Source organism: Natator depressus, chromosome 2 (genome assembly GCF_965152275.1).
Source record: "Natator depressus isolate rNatDep1 chromosome 2, rNatDep2.hap1, whole genome shotgun sequence".
Taxonomy (NCBI): Eukaryota; Metazoa; Chordata; order Testudines; family Cheloniidae; genus Natator; species Natator depressus.
In genome coordinates, this window is record NC_134235.1 from 1,309,118 (window position 1) to 1,334,941 (window position 25,824).

The 25,824-nt window shown below is 59.7% G+C and overlaps 1 protein-coding gene across 1 annotated transcript in view; it reads right to left on the minus strand.

Moving 5' to 3' along the window:
* LOC141983504 (plectin-like) overlaps positions 1–25,824 on the minus strand; it is a 129,166-nt gene that overhangs the window by 71,088 nt on the left and 32,254 nt on the right. Inside the window, exon 4 of the mRNA XM_074946703.1 lies at positions 17,180–17,375. Within this exon, the coding sequence (XP_074802804.1) occupies positions 17,180–17,375 (196 nt within the window). The remainder of the gene's footprint in view (positions 1–17,179; positions 17,376–25,824) is intronic.

Below are 25,824 nucleotides of genomic sequence, written 5' to 3' on the forward strand. Positions count from 1 at the left end.
GACTGTCCAGTTTGGCCAATGTACATGGCAGAGGGGCAGTGCTGGCACATGATGGCATATATCACATTGGTAGATGTGCAGGTGAACGAGCCCCGGATGGCGTGGCTAATGTGATTAGGTCCTATGATGACAGATTTCAGAGTAGCAGCCGTGTTAGTCTGTATCCGCAAAAAGAAAAGGAGGACTTGCTGCACCTTAGAGACTAACACGTTTATTTGAGCATAAGCTTTCGTGAGCGACAGCTCACTTCATCGGATGCATTCAGTGGAAAATACAGTGGGGAGATTTTATATACACAGAGAACATGAAACAAGGGGTGTTACCATACACACTGTAACCAGAGTGATCACTTAAGGTGAGCTATTACCAGCTGGAGAGCGGGGGGGGGGGGGGGGGGGGGGGGGTTTGTTGAGACCTTTTGTAGTGCTAATCAAGGTGGGCCATTTCCAGCAGTTGACAAGATGGTGTCACTTGAATAAATATGTGGACAGAGTTGGCATGAGGCTTTGTTGCAAGGATAGGTTCCTGGGTAAGTTTTTTTTCTTGTGTGGTTGCTGGAGAGTATTTGCTTCAGGTTGGAGGGCTGTCTGTAAGCGAGGACTGGCCTGTCTCCCACGATCTGTGAGAGTGAGGGATCATTTTTCAGGATAGGTTGTAAATCTTTGATGATGCACTGGAGAGGTTTTAGTTGGGGGCTGAAGGTGACGGCTAGTGGTGTTCTGTTATTTTCTTTGTTGGGCCTGTCCTGTAGTAGGAGACTTCTGGGTACTCTTCTGGCTCTGATAATCTGATTCTTCACTTCAGCAGGTGGGTACTGTAGTTGTAAGAACGCTTGATAGAGATCTTGTAGGTGTTTGTCTCTGTCTGAGGGGTTGGAGCAAATGCGGTTGTATCATACAGCTTGGCTGTAGACGATGGATCGTGTGGTGTGGTCTGGGTGAAAGCTGGAGGCATGTAGGTAGGAATAGCGGTCAGTAGGTTTCCGGTATAGGGTGCCAATGCCTGAGATGATGGGGCATCCAGGATTTCCAGGTCTTGGGTAGCAGATAGAATACCCCAGGTCGGGGCTCCAAGGGTGTGTCTGTGCGGATTTGATCTTGTGCTTTTTCGGGGAGTTTCTTGAGCAGATGGTGTAGTTTCTTTTGGTAACTCTCAGTGGGATCAGAGGGTAATGGCTTGTAGAAAGTGGTGCTGGACGGCTGCCGAGCAGCCTCTTGTTCATATTCCGACCTATTCATGACGACGACAGCACCTCCTTTGTCAGCCTTTTTGATTATGATGTCAGAGTTGTTTCTGAGGCTGTGGATGGCATTGTGTTCTGCACGGGTGAGGTTATGGGGCAAGTGATGCTGCTTTTCCACAATTTCAGCCCGTGCACGTCGGCGGAAGCACTCTCTGTAGAAGTCCAGTCTGTTGTTTCGACCTTCAGGAGGAGTCCACCCAGAATCCTTCTTTTTGCAGTGTTGGTAGGAAGGTCTCTGTGGGTTAGTATGTTGTTCAGAGGCGTGTGGGAAATATTCCTTGAGTCGGAGACGTTGAAAATAGGATTCCAGGTCACCACAGAACTGTATCATGTTCGTGGGGGTGGAGGGGCAGAAGGAGAGGCCCTGAGATAGCCCAGCAGAAGAATCTGTCCTAAGAGTATAGCTGGATAGATTGACAATATTGCTGGGTGGGTTGAGGGAACCACTGTTGTGGCTCCTTGTGGCATGCAGTAGTTTAGATAGTTTAGGGTCCTTTTTCTTTTGTAGAGAAGCAAAGTGTGTGTTGTAAATGGCTTGTCTAGTTTTAGTAAAGTCCAGCCACGAGGAAGTCTGTGTGGAAGGTTGGTTTTTTATGAGAGTATCCAGTTTTGAGAGCTCATTCTTAATCTTTCCCTGTTTGCTGTAGAGGATGTTGACCAGGTGGTTCCACCGGGAGGAGAACACTTCAACCTCTCTGGCCACTCAGTAAAAGATTTAAGGGTGGCAATTTTGCAACAGAAAAGCTTCAAAAACAGACCAAGGAGAAACTGCTGAGCTTGAATTAATATGCAAACTAGATACCATTAACTTGGGTTTGAATAGAGACTGGGAGTGGCTGGGTCATTACACATATTGAATCTATTTCCCAATGTTACCTACCCTCCTCACACCTTCTTGTCAACTGTCTAGATGGGCCATCTTGATTATCACTACAAAAGTTTTTTTTTTCTCCTGCTGATAATAGCTCATCTTAACTAATTAGCCTCTTACAGTTGGTATGGCACCTTCCCCCTTCTCTGTAGGTGTATATCTATCCTCTTACTCTATGTTCCATTCTATGCATCCGATGAAGTGGGCTGTAATCAACGAAAGCTTATGCTCTAATAAATTTGTTAGTCTCTAAGGTGCCACAAGGACTCCCCTTCTTTTTGCGAATACAGACTAACACGACTGCTACTCTGAAACCTGTCAGTTTCCCCTAGGCATTTCTTAAGTCTCTAGGTGGTAGGATAAGGGGGTGTGATTGTTGCAGAGCAAAAGGCCAGGGTACATAAATGGCCGACACTCTGTCTCCTGGCAACTGGTGGCCTGGGCCCTTCCCCCCTGCAAGGTGAGAGCTAAAGGGTTGGAGAGCAAAGAAATCCAGTGACCTCCTGGCCCGGGAAAGGGACAAAGCCCAGAGGAGGAGGGGCTGGAGGGAGTTTCAGTTTGGGGCTGGCTGGGGGCATGGAGTGAAGGGCAGATGGGGTTGTCTGGCTCCCTGCCCCCCAAAATGGACCCGGCTGAGGGGTCCTATTCTCTGTACCTACAAGCTCTGTGTTAGACCATGTTCCTGTCGTCTAATAAACCTTCTGTTTTACTGGCTGGCTAAGAGTCAAATCTGACTGTGAAGTTGCAGGGCAGGACCCTCTGGCTTCCCCAGGAACCTGCCTGGGTGGACTCGCTGTGGGAAGCGCACAGAGGGGCAGAGGATGCTGAAGGCTCTGAGGTCAGACCCAGGAAGGTGGAAGCTGTGTGAGCTTCTTGCCCCGAAGACAGTCTCCTGACAGAGGAGACTTGCCCAGAGTCCTGCCTGGCTTCATGGGGAGCAGTTCCAGAGCATCGCCCGGGGACTGCGTGACAACTGGTGGCAGCGGTGGGATGTACTGCACCCCGTGGATGGTGCTTCCTGCAGTAGGTGACTGGGGAGCAGTAAAACAAAGGGGGAGTAATGAGGACCAGGCGTGCTGAAGGCTCAGAGAGGATCGGTTTCGGGGGGGCAGTTAACCCCTGGGAGTGTATGACTAGCGAGAAGGACTTTTGCAGTAACAGGGTTCCCCTGGGGATTGCAGTGAGTGGTCCAAGGGGCGGAGGAGTCTGCGGCTCGACCCTGGCAAAGAGGTGGTGACCTTGAGAAGGGCTGGCACACTAGGGGTTCTCCCTGGAAACCGTGGGGAGCTGAGAGCACACAGGCCTGTGAGTCCACAACAACTTGGGAAGAGCGGAGTGATGGCCTGTCACCATCTCCTTAAGAAGGTCATTGAAGCCCTGTGCAAAAAGAGAGGTTGAGCATTGGGAAGTTCACCAAAGCACAGTTCATCGTGCAGCTGGAGGAGGATGACCGCTCTAAGGAACAGATTCCTGACCCCAAATGGGGCTATAGCAGGATCTGGGAGCAGCTGGAGTGGTAGCCAGGCATCGCCAAGACTCCTGTCCCCGACCAGACGGGGGTCTTCACGATCGGGTTCCCCATCGGTGGATCGGAGACGGACGGGATTGGAGCTGGGTCCGAGAGAGCAAGAGGACTGTGAGAGACAGCGAGAGCCCGAGAAAGAGCTGCAGAAGTGGCAGAAGCATGAACTGGGGGTGGTGGAGCAGAGAGGCCTAGGGGATCTCCCAGGGGTGAGTGGGGATAGACCCCGGGGGGCCAGTTCCGCAGGGAACCTCGAGACTAAATTGCTGCCCCTGGTTAAGGAGGGGGGGATGTGGATGCCACCCCACTGCCTTTGAGCAGGCTGGAGATTTGAACCAGGGGGTCCTGCGGAAAAGCCCCGGTGTCTAGCTCCCTTGCTGGGTCCCAAGGCCATAGACTCCGTCAGCCAGATGGGTGGGGAGGTGGACAGGCTCCCACTCCTGACCCCAACCTATATGTCTGTGTGGAGTTTCCTGGGGCCTGGCCCCTCGGACCCCCAGGGGGAGCGGAAGGTGATGGTCAATGGGGAGACATTCCTGGGGTGGCGAGATCCTGGGACGGAGAGAACTGTTGTCAGGCCCTGGGTGGTGCAGCCCTACCAGATGCTGAGGGGCTGGGTGAGCTCGGTGAAAGTCCCAGGGGTGAAGCCCCTCACCCTGCCTATGGCCCAGATCCCGGTGCAGACCCAGGAAGGGTTGGGCTGACTGGTCATTGGGGTTCTCCAGGATATCAGCTGTGAGACCATGTTGGGGGGTGACTGTGTCTCTTTGGGACAGGATCCAGGCCCTGCTCCTGTAATGGCCAAGGGTTTGAATTTGAATCCAGGGAACCAATCGGCTGAGACGGAAATGGTCAGTGAAAATGCAGATGGGGGGGTGGGGGAGGAGCTGCTACGCTCAGGATACCTTCCTGCCTGTAACCAGAGCCCTGGGGTTGCGTGGGACAAAGAGATGTTCCCTGGCGGAGAGGGGGCTCACGCTGGCTCTGATGCTGTAAGGAGAGCAGCGAGCTCGCTGCCTGTCCCCACTGGGACTGCAAGGGCAGCGCTGAGCAAGTGGGGAGCTGAGACCCCAGCTGAGTGGGGGGACACACAGGCAGGACAGGTCGGCTGTACTGGGAATGGGCTCCCCAAAGGGAAATAGAACCGTGGGGAATCAGGAGGCAGCTGGTGGTGCCCCAGAAGTATCGCTGCCGGCTATTGTACCTGGCCCTGGTGTCCACTGATGACATCTCTGTCTCTAGCCAGACCTGGGAGGAGCACGTGTCCCAGGTGAAGAGGGTGCTGGGCTGCCTCAAGGAGGCAGGACTGATGGTAAAAGCTGGAAGGTGTAAGATGGGGATGGCAGAGGTGTCGTACCTGGGCCACAAGGTGTGGAGCGGCTGCCCAAGCCCAGAGCTGGCCAAGGTCAAGATGGGGGCTCTTAATCAAGAGAGCTCAAATCACAGCCCTCCAAACTGGAGCACTGGGAGAAGACCCAATCCCAGCTTGAATCCCAGGAGTTTTGGAGTGGAAAAAGGGCATGGGCCGCATAAACCTTCCCACATGCTGCCAGCAAGTGCCATCAAGCACACCCGACCCAAAGAAGGGCGTAAAACTGGAAGGGCCTGGTGTAACTCCCACCAAGGAATGGGAGAGATGATGGGGCATCCATGGGAACGTGGGTGGGTTTGAACTTATGCAGGTCACCAGCTAAAATGACCTTGCTCAGTTCAGTCTCAAAGGGCGGAGAGATGTGACGAAGTGGGACTGTTCTTAATGTTTCCTCTGAATACTGTCGGGGTGCCTCAGTTTCCCCTATGCATTTCGTAAGTCTCTAGGGGGTGGGATAAGGGGGTGTAAATGTTGCGGAGCAAAGGACCAGTGTACATAAATGGCCAACACTCTGTCTCCTGGCAACTGATGGCCTGGGCCCTTCCCCCCTGCAAGCCCAGAGGGCAAGGGGCTGGAGAGTTTCAATTGGGGCTGGCTGGGGACGTGGAGTGAAGTGCAGACGTGGTTGTCTGGCTCACTCCCCCCAAAAATGGGCCCGGCTGAGGGGTCCTGGTCTCTGTACCTACAAGCTCTGTGTTAGACCATGTTCCTGTCGTCTAATAAACCTTCTGTTTTACTGGCTGGCTGAGAGTCACGTCTGTCTGCGAAGTTGGGGGGCAGGACCCTCTGGCTTCCCCAGGACCCCGCCTGGGCGGACTCACTGGGGGAAGCGCACGGAGGGGCAGAGGAGGCTGAATGCTCCGAGGTCAGACCCAGGAAGGTGGAAGCCGGGTGAGCTGTGTGTCCTGCAGACAGGCTGCTCACAGAGAGGAGGCTCCCCCAGAGTCCTGACTGGCTTCGTAGGGAGCAGTTCCAGAGCATCACCCAGGGATGCCGGGACAGTGGTGTCAACGCGTGACGGGGAGTCAGGGCCCTGCACCCCCACTTCCTGCGATTCACCGTGACTCTCAGCCAGCCAGTAGAGCAGAAAGTTTATTAGAGACGACAGGAGCACAGTCCAGACCAGAGCTTGCAGGCATAAACAGGACCCTTAGTCAGGGCCTTCTGGGGGGCAGGGAGATTAGACCCCAGCCTTGGGGCTCCCTCCTCTTCCCCAGCCAACTCCCCCAAAACTGGAAACCCCTCCAGCCATCTCCCCCAGCCTCCCCGCAGCTCCTCCTCCAGCCTTTGTCCAGTTCTCCAGACAGAAGGTGTCACCTGGCCCCAACCCCCCTCCTAAGGGAAGCCTCCCATTCCCAATGAAACTCCCCTGCAACATCCCCTGGTCAATCCTCCCCCTCCCTGCTGCATCACACGTGGGGGGCTGGGGGCTGCAGCAAGACCCACACCCCTCACATTGACTGGAGCTGGCGAAACCCCACGGGCCCATCTGGTCTGTCCCTGGGGCCTGGACATGCCTGGTGTCCCGGCGTCCCCGGGCGATGCTCTGGAACTGCTCCCCATGAAGCCAGGCAGGACTCTGGGGAAGTCTCCTTTCTGTGAGCAGCCTGTCTGCAGGACACACAGCTCACACAGCTTCCACCTTCCTGGGTCTGACCTCGGAGCATTCAGCATCCTCTGCCCCTCCGTGCGCTTCCCACAGCCAGTCCGCCCAGGCGGGTCCTGGGGAAGCCAGAGGGTCCTGCCCCCCAACTCCGCAGTCAGACGTGACTCTCAGCCAGCCAGGAAAACAGAAGGTTTATTAGACGACAGGAACATGGTCTAAAGCAGAGCTTGTAGGCGCAGAGAACAGGACCCCTCAGCTGGGTCCATTTTGGGGGACAGTGAGCCAGACAACCACATCTGCCCTTCACTCCATGTCCCCAGCCAGCCCCATACTGAAACTCCGTCCAGCCCCTCCTCCTCTGGGCTTTGTCCCTTTCCCGGGCCAGGAGGTCACCTGATCCCTTTGTTCTCCAACCCTTTAGCTCTCACCTTGCAGGGGGGAAGGGCCCAGGCCAACAGTGGCCTGGAAACAGGGTGTGGGCCATTCTCTGTGTCCAGACCCCTGCACACACCTGCCCTCTAGGGCTCTGCACTGATCATACACCCTTATCCCACCACCTAGATACTGAAGAACTGCCTAGGGGAAACTGAGGCACCCCCACACTATTCAGAGGAAACATTAAGAACAGTCCCACTTCGTCACATCTCTCCCCCTTCAAGATCGAACTGAGCAGGGTCACTTTAGCCAGTGACCTGGGGAAGGTCGAAGCCACCAACGTTCCCATGGATGCCCCAGCATCTCTCCCATTCCTTGGTGGGAGTTACACCAGGCCCTTCCAGTTTCACGCCCTCCCTTAGGTTGGGGGTGATCGATCCCACATGCAGCCTGCGAGTGCTAAGGTTTATGCGGCCCGTGCCCTTTGGCCACCCCCAAAACCCCAGGGATTGGATCTTCTCCCCAACAAGCTGGCCAAACACAGCCACTTGGTTATAGGACTGTTTAACTTTCTTAACAGCTTTCACTCCATCTGAGACCTTCTCAAAGCTACCCACGCTGGATCCTTCAGCAGGACAGTCAGTGGATCCATTCACAACAGAAAATTTCTGGCTGTTAGGAACTGAAACTTACTTGATTAAATCACTTTCACACCCTTCAGTTGCAGTAAACTGCTTGCAAAGACTCCATGAGGATTCCTTTCCCTAGGGCTTTTCTAAGCAGCAATTCACCCCTCTCAGAAATTCTGCTCTTACCCTCTTCACCGAGGGCTTGCTCTAGAGGAACACTTTCCTGAGCAACAACAGACTCTTTCTGGGTCTCCCTTACATCCAAAATCACCTCTGGCCCATCAGGCGAATTCCTACACAATCCCCTTTCAGGCAAACTTACAGACTTCCTAGATAAAAGGTGTGAGGATGTGACTCAGCAGGGAGGGGGGAGTGTTGACCTGGGAATGTGCCCTGGGGATGGAAGACCTGAGAGCCTGTCACCTGAGCCAGGAGGGGGAGGGGGAGGTGACACCTCTACCCAGGAATGTGAACAGAGGCTGCAGGAGGGGGCCTGCTGGGGGGGTTTAGTTTCAGTTTGGGGCTGGGTGGAGGAACGCAGGGAACCCTAGGGCTGGGGTCTAAGCTCCCTACTCCCCCAGAAGGACTTGACTGAGGGGTCCTGGGGGTCCCCACAAGCTCTGTTTTGGACTGTGTTCCTGTTGTCCAATAAACCTTCTGTTTTACTGGCTGGCTGAGAGTCTCAGTGAATCCCAGGAAGAGGGGTGCAGGGCCTGCACTCCCCCACACTCCGTGACAAAAGGTTAGAAGCATTCTCCTTCCCTTTGCCACACACAAGTTCAGGAATCTTTTCCTTCTTGCTACAGGTGTCTACTCCCTCAGTAGGTAACACAATCACATCACCTTCATGCTCTCCCTGTGCCCTGGCTAGGATCTCACCCTGATTAGACAGAGTTGCGACACCCTTTCCCAACAACACACTAGCAACGGGCAAAGTACAAGCACCAGAATTGTCTGGGCTCTGGGATTTTACATAGTCACTGACTGGATGCGACCTAGTTACAGGGCCATTCTCCCGAGCAGACACAAACTTAGGACCATTCCCTTCCTGGGCTTTAGCTGAATCCAGAACCAACTCTGAGACAACTGCACTACCCTCAACCGTCACAGGCTGAAAGGCCCCTTCCGTCTGCTCCACAGACAAAGAGCCGGACACACTTTCTCCTTTCCCAGACACACAGCTTGGGATCTCATTCCCCTGGTCCTAGCACACAGGGCTGGTCACAGACAACTGCTTGGAGATCAGGGTAGCTCCCTCCACAGGCAAGTCAATACCCCTGACAGACACAGGCACATTTCCTTCACTGTCCCAATTCTCCACCCAGCTAACAGATAAGGTCCAGGGACACTCATCTCCCACTCTCCTCGCCTTCCCACCCTGCTGACTAGACAAAGCCATCAGCTCACAAGGCTGCCTAGGCTCATCCAAACCTTCCTTACCCAGCACCTTGCCACTCCCCACAGATCCCCTGCCCTGCCTGTGTCTCCCCCCACTCAGCTGGGGTCTCAGCTCCCACTGTGCTCAGCGCTGCCCTTACTGTCCCAGTGGGGGTAGGCAGCGAGGTCGCTGCTTTCCTCACTGCATCAGAGCCAGCCTGAGCCCCCTCCCCGGTGTGCAAGGGGGCGGGGAGCATCTCTCTGTCCCACCCAACCCCAGGGGTCTGGTTACAGGCAGGCAGGTAGCCTGAGCCTAGCCGCTCCTCCCTGCTGCCAGCCAGGTCATCTGCATTTTCACTGACCATTTCCCTCTCCACCGATTGGTTCCCTGGATTCAAATTCAAACCCTTGGTAGTTACCGGAGCAGGGCCTGGATCCTGTCCCAAAGGGGCACAGTCACCCCACAACAGGGTCTCAAAGCTGGTATCCTGGAGAACCACAACGACCAGCCAGCCCGACCCCTCCTGGGTCTGCACAGGGATCTGGGCCATAGGCAGGACGAAGGGCTTTGTCCCTGGGACCCTCACCCAGCTCACCCAGCCCCTCAGCATCTGAGGCTGCACCACCCAGGGCCTGACAACAGTTCTCTCTGTCCCAGGATCTCGCCACCCCAGGAACGTCTCCCCATTGACCATCACCTCCCGCTCCCATTGGAGGTCCGAGGGGCCTGGCCCCAGGAAACTCCACACAGACATATAGGTTGGGGTCAGAAGTGGGAGCCTGTCCACCTCTCCACCCATCTGGCTGACGGAGTCTATGGCCTTGGGACCCAGCAAGGGAGCTAGACACCGGGGCTTTTCTGCAGGATCCCCCTGGTTCAAATCGCCAGCCTGCTCAAAGGCAGTGAAGTGGGCATCCACATCCCCCCCCTCCTTAACCAGGGGCAGCAATTTAGTCTTGAGGTTCCCTGCGGAACTGGCAACCCGGGGTCTATCCCCATTCACCCCGGGGAGGTCCCCTAGGCCTCTCCGCTCCCCCATCGCCAGTTCATGCTGCTGCTGCTTCTGCAGCTCTTTCTCGGGCTCTCGCTGTCTCTCACAGTCCTCTTGCTCCTTCGGACTCAGCTCCAATCCCATCCATCTCCGATCCCCGGATGGGGAACCCGATCATGAAGACCCTCGTCTGGTCGGGGACAGGAGTCTTGGCGATGCCTGGCTACCACTCCAGCTGCTCCCAGATCCTGCTATAGCCCCATTTGGGGTCAGGAATCTGTTCCTTAGAGCGGTCATCCTCCTCCAGCTGCACGATTAACTGTGCTTTGGTGAACTTTCCAATGCTCAACCCTCTCTTTCTGCACAGGGTTACAATGTCCTTCTTAAGGAGACGGTGACAGGCCATCACTCCGCTCTTCCCAGGTTGTTGTGGACTCACAGGCCTGTGTGCTCTCAGCTCCCCACGGTTTCCAGGGAGAACCCCTAGTGTGCCAGCCCTTCTCGAGGTCACCACCTCTCTGCCAGGGTCGAGCTGCAGACTCCTCCGCCCCTTGGACCGCTCGCTGCAATCCCCAGGGGAACCCTGTTACTGCAAAAGTCCTTCTCTCTCCCAGGGCCAAGCCGCAGGCTCCTCCGCCCCTGAGACTGCTCGCTGCAGTCCCCAGGGGGACCCCATTACTGCACAGTCCTTCTCGCTGGTCACACACTCCCAGAGGTTAACCGCCCCCCGAAACCGCTCCTCTCTGAGCCTTCAGCACACCTGGTCCTCGTCAATCCCCCTTCGTTTTACTGCTCCCCCGCCACTTACTGCAGGAAGAGCTATCCATGGGGTGCAGTACATCCTACCGCTGCCACCAGTTGTCACGGAGTCCCCGGGCGATGCTCTGGAACTGCTCCCCATGAAGCCAGGCCGGACTCTGGGGAAGTCTCCCCTCTGGGAGCAGCCTGCAGGACACACAGCTCACACAGCTTCCACCTTCCTGGGTCTGACCTCGGAGCATTCAGCCTCCTCTGCCCCTCCGGGCGCTTCCCACAGCGAGTCCGCTCATGCGGGGCTCCTGGGGAAGCCAGAGGGTCCTGCCCCCCAACTTCACAGTCAGACGTGACTATCAGCCGGCCAGTAAAACAGAAGGTTTATTAGACGACAGGAACATGGTCTAACACAGAGCTTGTAGGTGCAGAGAACAGGACCCCTCAGCTGGGTCCATTTTGGGGGGCAGTGAGCTAGACAACCAAGTCTGCCCTTCACTCCATGTCTCCAGCCAGCCCCAAACTGAAACTCCCTCCAGCCCTTCCTCCCCTGGGCTTTGTCCCTTTCCCGGGCCAGGAGGTCACCGGATTCCTTTGTTCTCCAACCCTTTAGCTCTCACCTTCCAGGGGGAAGGGCCAGGCCATCAGTTGCCAGGAAACAGGGTGTCGGCCATTCTCTGTGTCCAGACCCCTGCACACACCTGCCCTCTAGGGCTCTGCACTGATCATACACCCTTCTCCCACCCTCTAGATACCTAAGAACTGCCTAGGGAAAACGGAGGCACCCCCACACTATTCAGAGGAAACATTAAGAACAGTCCCACTTCGTCACACCTGGCCTGGGGGCCCTCTGGTCCGGTCACTGGGCTCTGCCCATCCTGGTCTGAAATGAGCCCACACCCCGGGGGGCGACTCCCAGTCCCCATCCTGGTGCCCCGAAACCTGAGCTGTTGCCATGCTGTCTGTGTCTGACCCCCACCGGGCCTGGCACAGCTGGACACATGGGGGCTGGGGTCCCTCTGTCTTCCCCATGTGTCCTCTGGCCTGGCACAGTGGGGCGTGATGGGGGCAGGGTAGGCCTGCCCTACGTCTCCCCCACCCCCGGCCTAGCACAGTGAGATGTGGCTCATGGGGCCACAGGGTCTGGAGGGAGGGGCTGTCTTCAGCACCCCACACAGCACCCTAGTGGAAAGCAGGGCCCGTCTCCGGCGCCCCCGCACCGGGCCCAGGGGAGAAGGGGGAGGACCCGTCTCCGGCGCCGGGCCCCAGCTGGGTGCTCCCGTAGGCCCAGTGCTGGCTGGGGGTGACCGTGGCTGACGCCCGCGGGCCCCCGGCCCTACACTCATCGCTGAAGCGCCCCGAGCTCTTGGGGCTGGGGCATGGTACCCGGCTGCGGGACAGGCCGGGCTCCCACACACCCACCAGCTGGCAGAGGCGGGCGCCGGGGCAGGGAGCCAGGACCCCGCACGGCCCCCACGCCCCCTTTGCTCAGTGTCAGGGGGCCCCCTAATGGCAGCTGCTGTCACTGCAGGGAGACCCTGGGCAAACCCCAGCACAGGGCGGTGAGGGGCTGCCCACCCTTCAGGCACCCCCAGGAGTGGCTTTCCCAGGGTGCCCGGTGCGGCAGGGGGTGCTCTGCACAGGAGCCAGGGCCCCCCACTAGTCTCTGCACGGCTTACCCACAGCTTACCCTGCTGGGCCCCTCCCCAGATAGATGCACCCTCATGGGCGTCCCCCCACAGGGAACGCCAGCCGCCGGCTCCCTCCAGCTCTTCCCCCAGCTGGGCAGAGGGAGCCTCCACTCAGAGCATGTCCCTGGCTCCTTGGTTACAGGAGCGGCTGCAAGTCTGGCTCAGCCGGCTCCCCACAGCCCTGTGCCCCTTTGACCCCGCCCCACAGCAACTGCCCAGCCACTGGGCAGAGCTCCCAGCAGGGGAAGGGGGCGCTATCCCTGACAGAGCTGCACTCCCCGTGGGGAAGCTCCCGCCCCCCAAGTGCAGCAATGCGCTGCCACCCCCGACAGCGCCCCTCAGTGCAGCGATGCCCCATGCTGCCATGGACGCACCCAGCCCCACCCATTCTCAATGCAGCTCCCCACCTCCCCAGAGCTGCCCCACTCCTGGTGCAGCATCGCCCCAACACAGACCCCGCAACCCAGGGTGCTTTGCCATACACAACAGCAGCCCCCAGTAACTGCTGCTCCCCTGCAGGGTCCCAGTACTGTCTGCAGGGAGCGACTGCTCCAGGGAGCCCCATTCCAGGGGTCTCTGTGCAGTGTGGGGGCCCTCTGCCCTACTGGAGACTCCCCCGTTCCAAAGGGATCTCACAAAACAGGGTGTCTGGGGGACAAAATGGCAGATGAAATTCAACATTGGTAAGTGCAAAATAATGCACATTGGAAAACGTCATCCCAACGAGACGTACACCATGATGGGGTCTCAGTGAGCTGTTCCCACTCAGGAAAGAGATCTTGGAGTCAGTGTGGAGAGTTCCCTGAAAACATCTGCTCAATGGGCAGTGGCAGTCAAAAAAGCGAACAGAATGTCGGGAATCATCAAGAAAGGGATAGAGAATAAGACAGAAAATATCCTATTGCCTCGATATAAACCCATGGTATGTCCACAGCTTGAATACTGCGTGTGGATGGGGTTGCCCCTGTGACAATGTGACGCAGCAGGGAGGGGGGAGTGTTGACCTGGGAATGTGCCCTGGGGACGGGAGACCTGAGAGCCTGTCACCTGAGCCAGGAGGGGGAGGGGGAGGTAACACCTCTGCCCAGGAATGTGGACGGAGGCTGCAGCAGGGAACCTGCTCGGTGGGTTTAGTTTCAGTTTGGGGCTGGGGGGAGGAACGCAGGGAACCCCAGGGCTGGGGTCTAAGCTCCCTGCTCCCCCAGAAGGACTTCACTGAGGGGTCCTGGGTGTACCCACAAGCTCTGTTTTGGACTGTGTTCCTGTTGTCCAATAAACCTTCTGTTTTACTGGCTGGCTGAGAGTCTCAGTGAATCCCAGGAAGAGGGGTGCAGGGCCTGCACTCCCCCACACTCCATGACAGCCCCATCTCAACAAGGATCTACTAGACTTGGAAAAGGTTCGGAGAAGGGCAACAAAGATGATCCAGGGTGTGGAACAGCTTCTACACAAGGAGAGATTACAAAACCCAGGACTGCTCAGCTTAGAAAAGAGATGACTAAGCGGGGTAAGGCAGAGGACTATAAAATCATGACTGGGGTGGAGACAGTGACTAGAGAAGTTATTTAACCTTTCCCACAACACAAAAACACAGAGGTCACCCAATGAAATTAACAGGCAGCAGGTTTAATACAAAACAAGAGGAAATATTTTTTCAGCCAATGCACAGCTAACCTGGGGAACTCAATGCCATGGGATGTTGGAATGGCCAAGATGGTCAGGGATGAAATCCCATGTTTGGGGCAACCCTCAACCTCTGACTGGCAGAAGCTGGGAGTTGAAAACAGGGGTGGGTGTCACGGAGCCACCGGGCGATGCTCTGGAACTGCTCCCTACGAAGCCAGTCAGGACTCTGGGGAAGCCTCCTCTCTGTGAGCAGACTGTCTCCAGGGCAAGAAGCTCACCCGGCTTCCACCTTCCTGGGCCTGACCTCGGAGCATTCAGCATCCTCGGCCCCTCTGTGCGCTTCCCACAGCCAGTCCGCCCAGGCGGGGTCCTGGGGAAGCCAGAGGGTCCTGCCCCCCAGCTCCGCAGTCAGACGTGACTCTCAGCCAGCCAGTAACACAGAAGGTTTATTAGACAATAGGAACATGGTCTAACACAGAGCTTGTAGGTGCAGAGAACAGGACCCAACACCTTCAGATGGCACCTTTGCAGAGGAGGGGCCCAGGCCATCAGTTGCCAGGAAACAGGGTGTCGGCCATTCTCTGTGCAGACACCATCACACCTGCCCTCTAGGGCTCTGCAACAATCACACCCCCTTATCCCACCACCTAGATACTTAAGAAAGGCATAGGGGAAACTGAGGCACCCACACTGTATTCAGAGAAAACATTAAGAACATTCCTACTTCGTCACAGTGGGTCACTCCATAATTGCTCTGTTCTGTTAACTCCCCCGGAAGCTCTGATAGAGACTACTGCTGGAGACAGGGCTAGTTGGCCTGTTTTCTCGCCCAGTACGGACGCTCTTATGTTCCCACAACATGGCCTGGACATTTATCGGTTCTGTTCATGGAGTTTAAGGCCAGAAGGGCCCACTGTGACCATCCGGTCTGACCCCGTGTCACACGGCGCAGAGCCCTGCCCCACAGGAACTCCTGAAGCAGAGCGCGGAGACAAACAGCCCGTCTGGATTTGAACACTGCCAGTGTTGGAGACTCCCCCAGCACCCAGGGGACGTTGTTCCAGTGGTTAGTTACTCCCACTGTTAAAAACTAGGCCTTATTTCCTGCTTCGGCTTCCGGCCGTTGGATCATGTTCGACCTTCCTGTGCTAGCCTGAGCAGCCCGCTGTCAAATCTCTGTTCCCCACGCAGGCACTTTGGGACCAAGTCGCCCCGGGACCTGCTCCTTGTTAAGCTAAGTAGACGGAGCTCCCGGAGCTTCTCGCTCTAAGGCAGGTTTCTAACCCTTTAATCACCCTCGTGGCTCTTCTCTGACCCCTCCCCAATTTATCAACGTCCTTCTTGAACCATGGGCACCAGAACCGGACCCAGCTTCCCAGCGGCGCTCGCCCCAGGGCCACATACCGAGGTGAAATAACCTCTCTTCTCCTACTCGAGAGTCCCCTGTCTGTGCATCCCAGGATCGCATTGGCCCCAGCATCGCATACGGATCACGTTCAGCTGATTCCCCACCCCACCCCAGCCCCCAATCCTTCTTCACAGCCACAACCCAGAGCCCCTCAGCTAGTGACTCCTGCTGCAAATCCGGGACACCGTCTGGATTTACAGTCTGCGAGCGATGGAGAATCCTCCATTCCAGAATCACAGAAACGTTGGGCTGAAGAGACCTTGAGAGAGCGTCACGTCCAGCCCCCCACGCTGAGGCAGGGTCAAGTAACCCTAGACCAGCCCTGGCAGGTGTGTGTCCAGCCTGTTCTTAAAAACCATCAACGACGCAGGGACCCCACAACCTCCCTGGAACGCCTGCTCCAGAGCTTAATCCTGAGAGTGGGAAAGTAGTGGCCACAGAGAACAACTGATTCCCCTGAGTAAAAACATTACCTTCCCTCTCTCCTGTCCTGGGCCCTCCACAGCTACAGCACCACCCTCACACGGAGAGCTCAGATGCGGTTTGCGACCCGCTAGAGCCTCACAGCCCATTCAGCCGCTCTCCATCTGCCGGTTACTCCCCGGTTTGTAGCTGTGCATCGGGTTTTCCCTTCCTAGTCCTTGGCACTTGTCGACTGAATTTCATCTTGCTGATTTCAGACCAATTCTCCTATTTGTCAAGGTCTTTTTGAATCCTAATCCTGCCCTCCAAAGTGCTCGCCACCCTCCCCACACGGTGTCACCTGCACATTGTAAAAGCCTGAACGTCCCTAGGTGAGCCGTTCCCGTGGCCAATTCCCCTCACTGACAGGACACTGCACCTTCCGGGTAGTCTCAATTTGCCTGGCTTCAACTTCCCAACATCAAATCTCGTTCTGCCTCTTACAGCCAGACTGAACACCCGTCTGCCATCAGAAATCTCCTCCTCTGTAAGGGCTTGTAGACGTGCCCAAGTCACCTCCGAAACGTCTCCTGGATAAGCTAACTGGACGGAGCTTCTTTAGTCTCTCCCTGGGAGGCCGGTGTTCCACACCTCACACCATCCTTCCCAGTTTGCCAACGTCCTTGTTGAAGTGCCAACACCAGAACTGGGCCCAGTGCCCAAGGATGGGCTCACTAAAGCCACACACAGGGGTCACGCCACCTCCGTGCGCTACTCGATGGTTCCCTGGTTACACGTCCCAGGATCGCGTTCACCTTATAGCCCCAGCATCGCGCAGGGAGCCCCGGTTCAGCTGGTCCCCTGTCACGCCCCCTACATTCCAGCAGCCAGCCCCCAATCTGACACCTGGGGCCCACGGTCTCTGTTCCCAGTCGTGTGACCCCGCGCTATGACACGCGCCAGGCCCCCACGTGGATTAGCGCGTGAGGTTCAGATCCGGACTGTCCCCGTATTTACCACACCACCAGCTTGGTGTGGGCGCAAGTGTTACCAGCAGCGATTTTCTGTTTTCTCCCAGATGATTGATAAAGAAACTGAATGGCGCCGGGCTGAGACCAGATCCCAGGGGGACCCCACTAGAAACACGCCCTCGGGGTGACGGTCCCCCATTCACAATGGCCGCTGGTGATCTGCCAGTCAAGCTGCACTGTTCACACGGCAGCTGTCTCTCACCACGTCCAGAGGGGAGAACTACGACCCTCTGCCCAGAGCAAGCGCAATCCAGCCCTCCACTGGTGTCACGAGCAAACCCTACCTGCGATCCGGATCACGGCTCTCTCCGCCGGGTCCAGCACGGTCCCGCTGCCCGAGGACGACTTGGTTCTCTGGGTCCTCTGGTGCTTGGCCAGGTTCCAAGGCAGAGTGTCCCCAGGGCTGGGGGAGCTGCTGCTACCACTTGAATTCTCCTCCGCCATCCGAGGCTTCTCCTTCCTGCCAGCAGACATCAGCTCCTGCAGGGCAGGCGAGCGTCAGAGCCCAGAGCCCCACGCCAGCTCTGCCCGGGCACACCCTGCTGCAGCAGCCATGCAACGCCCCAGCGAGCCCAAGGCACCCATGGACTCAGAGACACGCTACCATGCAGCCTGACCCTCCTTCAGGAGTCTAGGCTCTGGGCACTCCCGCCCGCCGTCTCCTCCACCGGACCTCCCAACACACAGTCTGCCCATCTGATACACTAGCCCGATCTGTGCACACCCGTCCGCCCAGGGTCTCCTCCCCGCACCACCCAGTCTGCCCATCTAACACACCAGCACACCCAGCAAGGGAGGAGGGGGCAGGAACAGATCCCTGCGCCAAGGCCCGGCGCCAGCCACGTGCTGGGCACAGACGCCACAGTGATGGCACCAGGACAAAGAGCTGGGCACCTCCCCATAGCGAGAGACACAGCAGCACCCAAACACCCACAGCCACCCGCACACACCTACAGCCCCACTGCACCCAAACACCCAGAGCCACCCGCACACACCTACAGCCCAACACAGCCCCACTGCACCCAAACACCCACAGCCACCCGCACACACCTATAGCCCCACTGCACCCAAACACCCACAGCCACCCGCACACACCGACAGCCCCACACAGCCCCACTGCACCCAAACACCCACAGCCACCCGCACACACCGACAGCCCCACACAGCCCCACTGCACCCAAACACCCACACACACCTACAGCCCCACACAGCCCCACTGCACCCAAACACCCACAGCCACCCGCACACACCTACAGCCCCACTGCACCCAAACACCCACGGCCACCCACCCACACACCCACAGCCACCCGCACACACCTACAGCCCCACACAGCCCCACTGCACCCAAACACCCACAGCCACCCGCACACACCTACAGCCCCACAGCACCCAAACACCCACAGCCACCCGCACACACCTACAGCCCCACACAGCCCCACTGCACCCAAACACCCACGGCCACCCGCCCACACTTACAGCCCCACAGCACCCAAACACCCACGGCCACCCACCCACACCTACAGCCCCACACTGCCCCACTGCACCCAAACACCCACGGCCACCCACCCACACCTACAGCCCCACACTGCCCCACTGCACCCAAACACCCACGGCCACCCACCCACACCTACAGCCCCACTGCACCCAAACACCCACAGCCACCCGCACACACCTACAGCCCCACACAGCCCCACTGCACCCAAACACCCACAGCCACCCGCACACACCTACAGCCCCACACAGCCCCACTGCACCCAAACACCCACAGCCACCCGCACACACCTACAGCCCCACAGCACCCAAACACCCACCGACAGCCCCACACAGCCCCAATGCACCCAAACACCCACAGCCACCCGCACACACCTACAGCCCCACAGCACCCAAACACCCACAGCCACCCGCACACACCGACAGCCCCACACAGCCCCACTGCACCCAAACACCCACAGCCACCCGCACACACCTACAGCCCCACTGCACCCAAACACCCACGGCCACCCGCACACACCTACAGCCCCACTGCACCCAAACACCCACGGCCACCCACCCACACCTACAGCCCCACTGCACCCAAACACCCACGGCCACCCGCACACACCTACAGCCCCACTGCACCCAAACACCCACAGCCACCCACCCACACCTACAGCCCCACACAGCCCCACTGCACCCAAACACCCACAGCCACCCGCACACACCTACAGCCCAACACAGCCCCACTGCACCCAAACACCCACAGCCACCCGCACACACCTATAGCCCCACTGCACCCAAACACCCACAGCCACCCGCACACACCGACAGCCCCACACAGCCGCACTGCACCCAAACACCCACAGCCACCCGCACACACCTACAGCCCCACACTGCCCCACTGCACCCAAACACCCACGGCCACCCGCACACACCGACAGCCCCACACTGCCCCACTGCACCCAAACACCCACGGCCACCCGCACACACCGACAGCCCCACACAGCCCCACTGCACCCAAACACCCACAGCCACCCGCACACACCGACAGCCCCACACAGCCCCACTGCACCCAAACACCCACGGCCACCCGCACACACCGACAGCCCCACTGCACCCAAACACCCACAGCCACCCGCACACACCGACAGCCCCACTGCACCCAAACACCCACAGCCACCCGCACACACCGACAGCCCCACTGCACCCAAACACCCACAGCCACCCACCCACACCTACAGCCCCACACTGCCCCACTGCACCCAAACACCCACAGCCACCCGCACACACCGACAGCCCCACACAGCCCCACTGCACCCAAACACCCACAGCCACCCGCACACACCGACAGCCCCACACAGCCCCACTGCACCCAAACACCCACAGCCACCCGCACACACCTACAGCCCCACACTGCCCCACTGCACCCAAACACCCACGGCCACCCGCACACACCGACAGCCCCACACTGCCCCACTGCACCCAAACACCCACGGCCACCCGCACACACCGACAGCCCCACACTGCCCCACTGCACCCAAACACCCACGGCCACCCGCACACACCTACAGCCCCACACTGCCCCACTGCACCCAAACACCCACGGCCACCCGCACACACCGACAGCCCCACACAGCCCCACTGCACCCAAACACCCACGGCCACCCGCACACACCTACAGCCCCACACTGCCCCACTGCACCCAAACACCCACAGCCACCCGCACACACCTACAGCCCCACACAGCCCCACTGCACCCAAACACCCACAGCCACCCGCACACACCGACAGCCCCACACAGCCCCACTGCACCCAAACACCCACAGCCACCCGCACACACCGACAGCCCCACACAGCCCCACTGCACCCAAACACCCACGGCCACCCGCACACACCGACAGCCCCACTGCACCCAAACACCCACAGCCACCCGCACACACCGACAGCCCCACTGCACCCAAACACCCACAGCCACCCGCACACACCGACAGCCCCACTGCACCCAAACACCCACAGCCACCCACCCACACCTACAGCCCCACACTGCCCCACTGCACCCAAACACCCACAGCCACCCGCACACACCGACAGCCCCACACAGCCCCACTGCACCCAAACACCCACAGCCACCCGCACACACCGACAGCCCCACACAGCCCCACTGCACCCAAACACCCACAGCCACCCGCACACACCGACAGCCCCACTGCACCCAAACACCCACAGCCACCCGCACACACCGACAGCCCCACTGCACCCAAACACCCACAGCCACCCGCACACACCTACAGCCCCACACAGCCCCACTGCAACCAAACACCCACAGCCACCCACACAAACCTATAGCCCCACAGCACCCAAACGCCCACGGCCACCCGCACACACCTACAGCCCCACACAGCCGCACTGCACCCAAACACCCACAGCCACCCGCACACACCTACAGCCCCACACAGCCCCACTGCACCCAAACACCCACAGCCACCCGCACACACCTACAGCCCAACACAGCCCCACTGCACCCAAACACCCACAGCCACCCGCACACACCGACAGCCCCACACAGCCCCACTGCACCCAAACACCCAGAGCCACCCGCACACACCTACAGCCCCACTGCACCCAAACACCCACAGCCACCCGCACACACCGACAGCCCCACACAGCCCCACTGCACCCAAACACCCACAGCCACCCGCACACACCTACAGCCCCACTGCACCCAAACACCCAGAGCCACCCGCACACACCTACAGCCCAACACAGCCCCACTGCACCCAAACACCCACAGCCACCCGCACACACCTATAGCCCCACTGCACCCAAACACCCACAGCCACCCGCACACACCGACAGCCCCACACAGCCCCACTGCACCCAAACACCCACAGCCACCCGCACACACCGACAGCCCCACACAGCCCCACTGCACCCAAACACCCACACACACCTACAGCCCCACACAGCCCCACTGCACCCAAACACCCACACACACCTACAGCCCCACACAGCCCCACTGCACCCAAACACCCACAGCCACCCGCACACACCTACAGCCCCACTGCACCCAAACACCCACGGCCACCCACCCACACACCCACAGCCACCCGCACACACCTACAGCCCCACACAGCCCGACTGCACCCAAACACCCACAGCCACCCGCACACACCTACAGCCCCACAGCACCCAAACACCCACAGCCACCCGCACACACCTACAGCCCCACACAGCCCCACTGCACCCAAACACCCACGGCCACCCGCCCACACTTACAGCCCCACAGCACCCAAACACCCACGGCCACCCACCCACACCTACAGCCCCACACTGCCCCACTGCACCCAAACACCCACGGCCACCCACCCACACCTACAGCCCCACTGCACCCAAACACCCACAGCCACCCGCACACACCTACAGCCCCACACAGCCCCACTGCACCCAAACACCCACAGCCACCCGCACACACCTACAGCCCCACACAGCCCCACTGCACCCAAACACCCACAGCCACCCGCACACACCTACAGCCCCACAGCACCCAAACACCCACGGCCACCCGCACACACCGACAGCCCCACACAGCCCCAATGCACCCAAACACCCACAGCCACCCGCACACACCTACAGCCCCACAGCACCCAAACACCCACAGCCACCCGCACACACCGACAGCCCCACACAGCCCCACTGCACCCAAACACCCACAGCCACCCGCACACACCTACAGCCCCACTGCACCCAAACACCCACGGCCACCCGCACACACCTACAGCCCCACTGCACCCAAACACCCACAGCCACCCACCCACACCTACAGCCCCACTGCACCCAAACACCCACGGCCACCCGCACACACCGACAGCCCCACTGCACCCAAACACCCACAGCCACCCACCCACACCTACAGCCCCACACAGCCCCACTGCACCCAAACACCCACAGCCACCCGCACACACCTACAGCCCAACACAGCCCCACTGCACCCAAACACCCACAGCCACCCGCACACACCTATAGCCCCACTGCACCCAAACACCCACAGCCACCCGCACACACCGACAGCCCCACTCAGCCGCACTGCACCCAAACACCCACAGCCACCCGCACACACCGACAGCCCCACTCAGCCGCACTGCACCCAAACACCCACAGCCACCCGCACACACCGACAGCCCCACTGCACCCAAACACCCACAGCCACCCGCACACACCTACAGCCCCACACAGCCCCACTGCACCCAAACACCCACAGCCACCCGCACACACCTACAGCCCCACTGCACCCAAACACCCACAGCCACCCGCACACACCGACAGCCCCACACAGCCCCACTGCACCCAAACACCCACAGCCACCCGCACACACCTACAGCCCCACTGCACCCAAACACCCACAGCCACCCGCACACACCTACAGCCCCACACAGCCCCACTGCACCCAAACACCCACAGCCACCCGCACACACCTACAGCCCCACTGCACCCAAACACCCACGGCCAACCGTACACACCTACAGCCCCACTGCACCCAAACACCCACAGCCACCCGCACACACCGACAGCCCCACACAGCCGCACTGCACCCAAACACCCACAGCCACCCGCACACACCGACAGCCCCACACAGCCGCACTGCACCCAAACACCCACAGCCACCCGCACACACCTACAGCCCCACACAGCCCCACTGCACCCAAACACCCACAGCCACCGCACACACCTACAGCCCCCACACAGCCCCACTGCACCCAAACACCCACAGCCACCCGCACACACCTACAGCCCCACACAGCCCCACTGCACCCAAACACCCACAGCCACCCGCACACACCTACAGCCCAACACAGCCCCACTGCACCCAAACACCCACGGCCACCCACCCACACCGACAGCCCCACTGCACCCAAACACCCACGGCCACACACCTACAGCCCCACTGCACCCAAACACCCACAGCCACCCGCACACACCTACAGCCCCACTGCACCCAAACACCCACAGCCACCCGCACACACCTACAGCCCCAAACACCCACTGCACGCAAACACCCACAAACACACACCTACAGTCCCACTGCACCCAAACACCCACGGCCACCCACCCACACCGACAGCCCCACACAGCCCCACTGCACCCAAACACCCACGGCCACCCACCCACACCTACAGCCTCACACAGCCCCACTGCACCCAAACACCCACGGCCACCCGCACACACCTACTGCCCCACACAGCCCCACTGCACCCAAACACCCACAGCCACCCACACACACCTACAGCCCCACTGCACCCAAACACCCACGGCCACCCACCCACACCTACAGCCCCACACAGCCGCACTGCACCCAAACACCCACGGCCGGCCACCCACCCACACCTACAGCCCCACACAGTCCCACTGCACCCAAACACCCACAGCCACCCGCACACACCTACAGCCCCACTGCACCCAAACACCCACAGCCAGCCACCCACCCACACCTACAGCCCCACACAGCCCCACTGCACCCAAACACCCACAGCCACCCGCACACACCTACAGCCCCACTGCACCCAAACACCCACAGCCACCCGCACACACCGACAGCCCCACACAGCCCCACTGCACCCAAACACCCACAGCCACCCGCACACACCGACAGCCCCACTGCACCCAAACACCCACAGCCACCCGCACACACCGACAGCCCCACTGCACCCAAACACCCACAGCCACCCGCACACACCTACAGCCCCACACAGCCCCACTGCAACCAAACACCCACAGCCACCCACACAAACCTATAGCCCCACAGCACCCAAACGCCCACGGCCACCCGCACACACCTACAGCCCCACACAGCCGCACTGCACCCAAACACCCACAGCCACCCGCACACACCTACAGCCCCACACAGCCCCACTGCACCCAAACACCCACAGCCACCCGCACACACCGACAGCCTCACACAGCCCCACTGCACCCAAACACCCACAGCCACCCGCACACACCTACAGCCCCACTGCACCCAAACACCCACAGCCACCCGCACACACCGACAGCCCCACACAGCCCCACTGCACCCAAACACCCACAGCCACCCGCACACACCTACAGCCCCACTGCACCCAAACACCCACAGCCACCCGCACACACCTATAGCCCCACTGCACCCAAACACCCACAGCCACCCGCACACACCGACAGCCCCACACAGCCCCACTGCACCCAAACACCCACAGCCACCCGCACACACCGACAGCCCCACACAGCCCCACTGCACCCAAACACCCACAGCCACCCGCACACACCTACAGCCCCACACAGCCCCACTGCACCCAAACACCCACACACACCTACAGCCCCACACAGCCCCACTGCACCCAAACACCCACAGCCACCCGCACACACCTACAGCCCCACTGCACCCAAACACCCACAGCCACCCGCACACACCGACAGCCCCACACAGCCCCACTGCACCCAAACACCCACAGCCACCCGCACACACCTACAGCCCCACTGCACCCAAACACCCACGGCCACCCACCCACACACCCACAGCCACCCGCACACACCTACAGCCCCACACAGCCCCACTGCACCCAAACACCCACAGCCACCCGCACACACCTACAGCCCCACAGCACCCAAACACCCACAGCCACCCGCACACACCTACAGCCCCACACAGCCCCACTGCACCCAAACACCCACGGCCACCCGCCCACACCTACAGCCCCACAGCACCCAAACACCCACGGCCACCCACCCACACCTACAGCCCCACACTGCCCCACTGCACCCAAACACCCACGGCCACCCACCCACACCTACAGCCCCACACTGCCCCACTGCACCCAAACACCCACGGCCACCCACCCACACCTACAGCCCCACAGCACCCAAAAACCCACAGCCACCCGCACACACCTACAGCCCCACACAGCCCCACTGCACCCAAACACCCACAGCCACCCGCACACACCTACAGCCCCACTGCACCCAAACACCCACAGCCAGCCACCCACCCACACCTACAGCCCCACACAGCCCCACTGCACCCAAACACCCACAGCCACCCGCACACACCTACAGCCCCACTGCACCCAAACACCCACAGCCACCCGCACACACCGACAGCCCCACACAGCCCCACTGCACCCAAACACCCACAGCCACCCGCACACACCGACAGCCCCACTGCACCCAAACACCCACAGCCACCCGCACACACCGACAGCCCCACTGCACCCAAACACCCACAGCCACCCGCACACACCTACAGCCCCACACAGCCCCACTGCAACCAAACACCCACAGCCACCCACACAAACCTATAGCCCCACAGCACCCAAACGCCCACGGCCACCCGCACACACCTACAGCCCCACACAGCCGCACTGCACCCAAACACCCACAGCCACCCGCACACACCTACAGCCCCACACAGCCCCACTGCACCCAA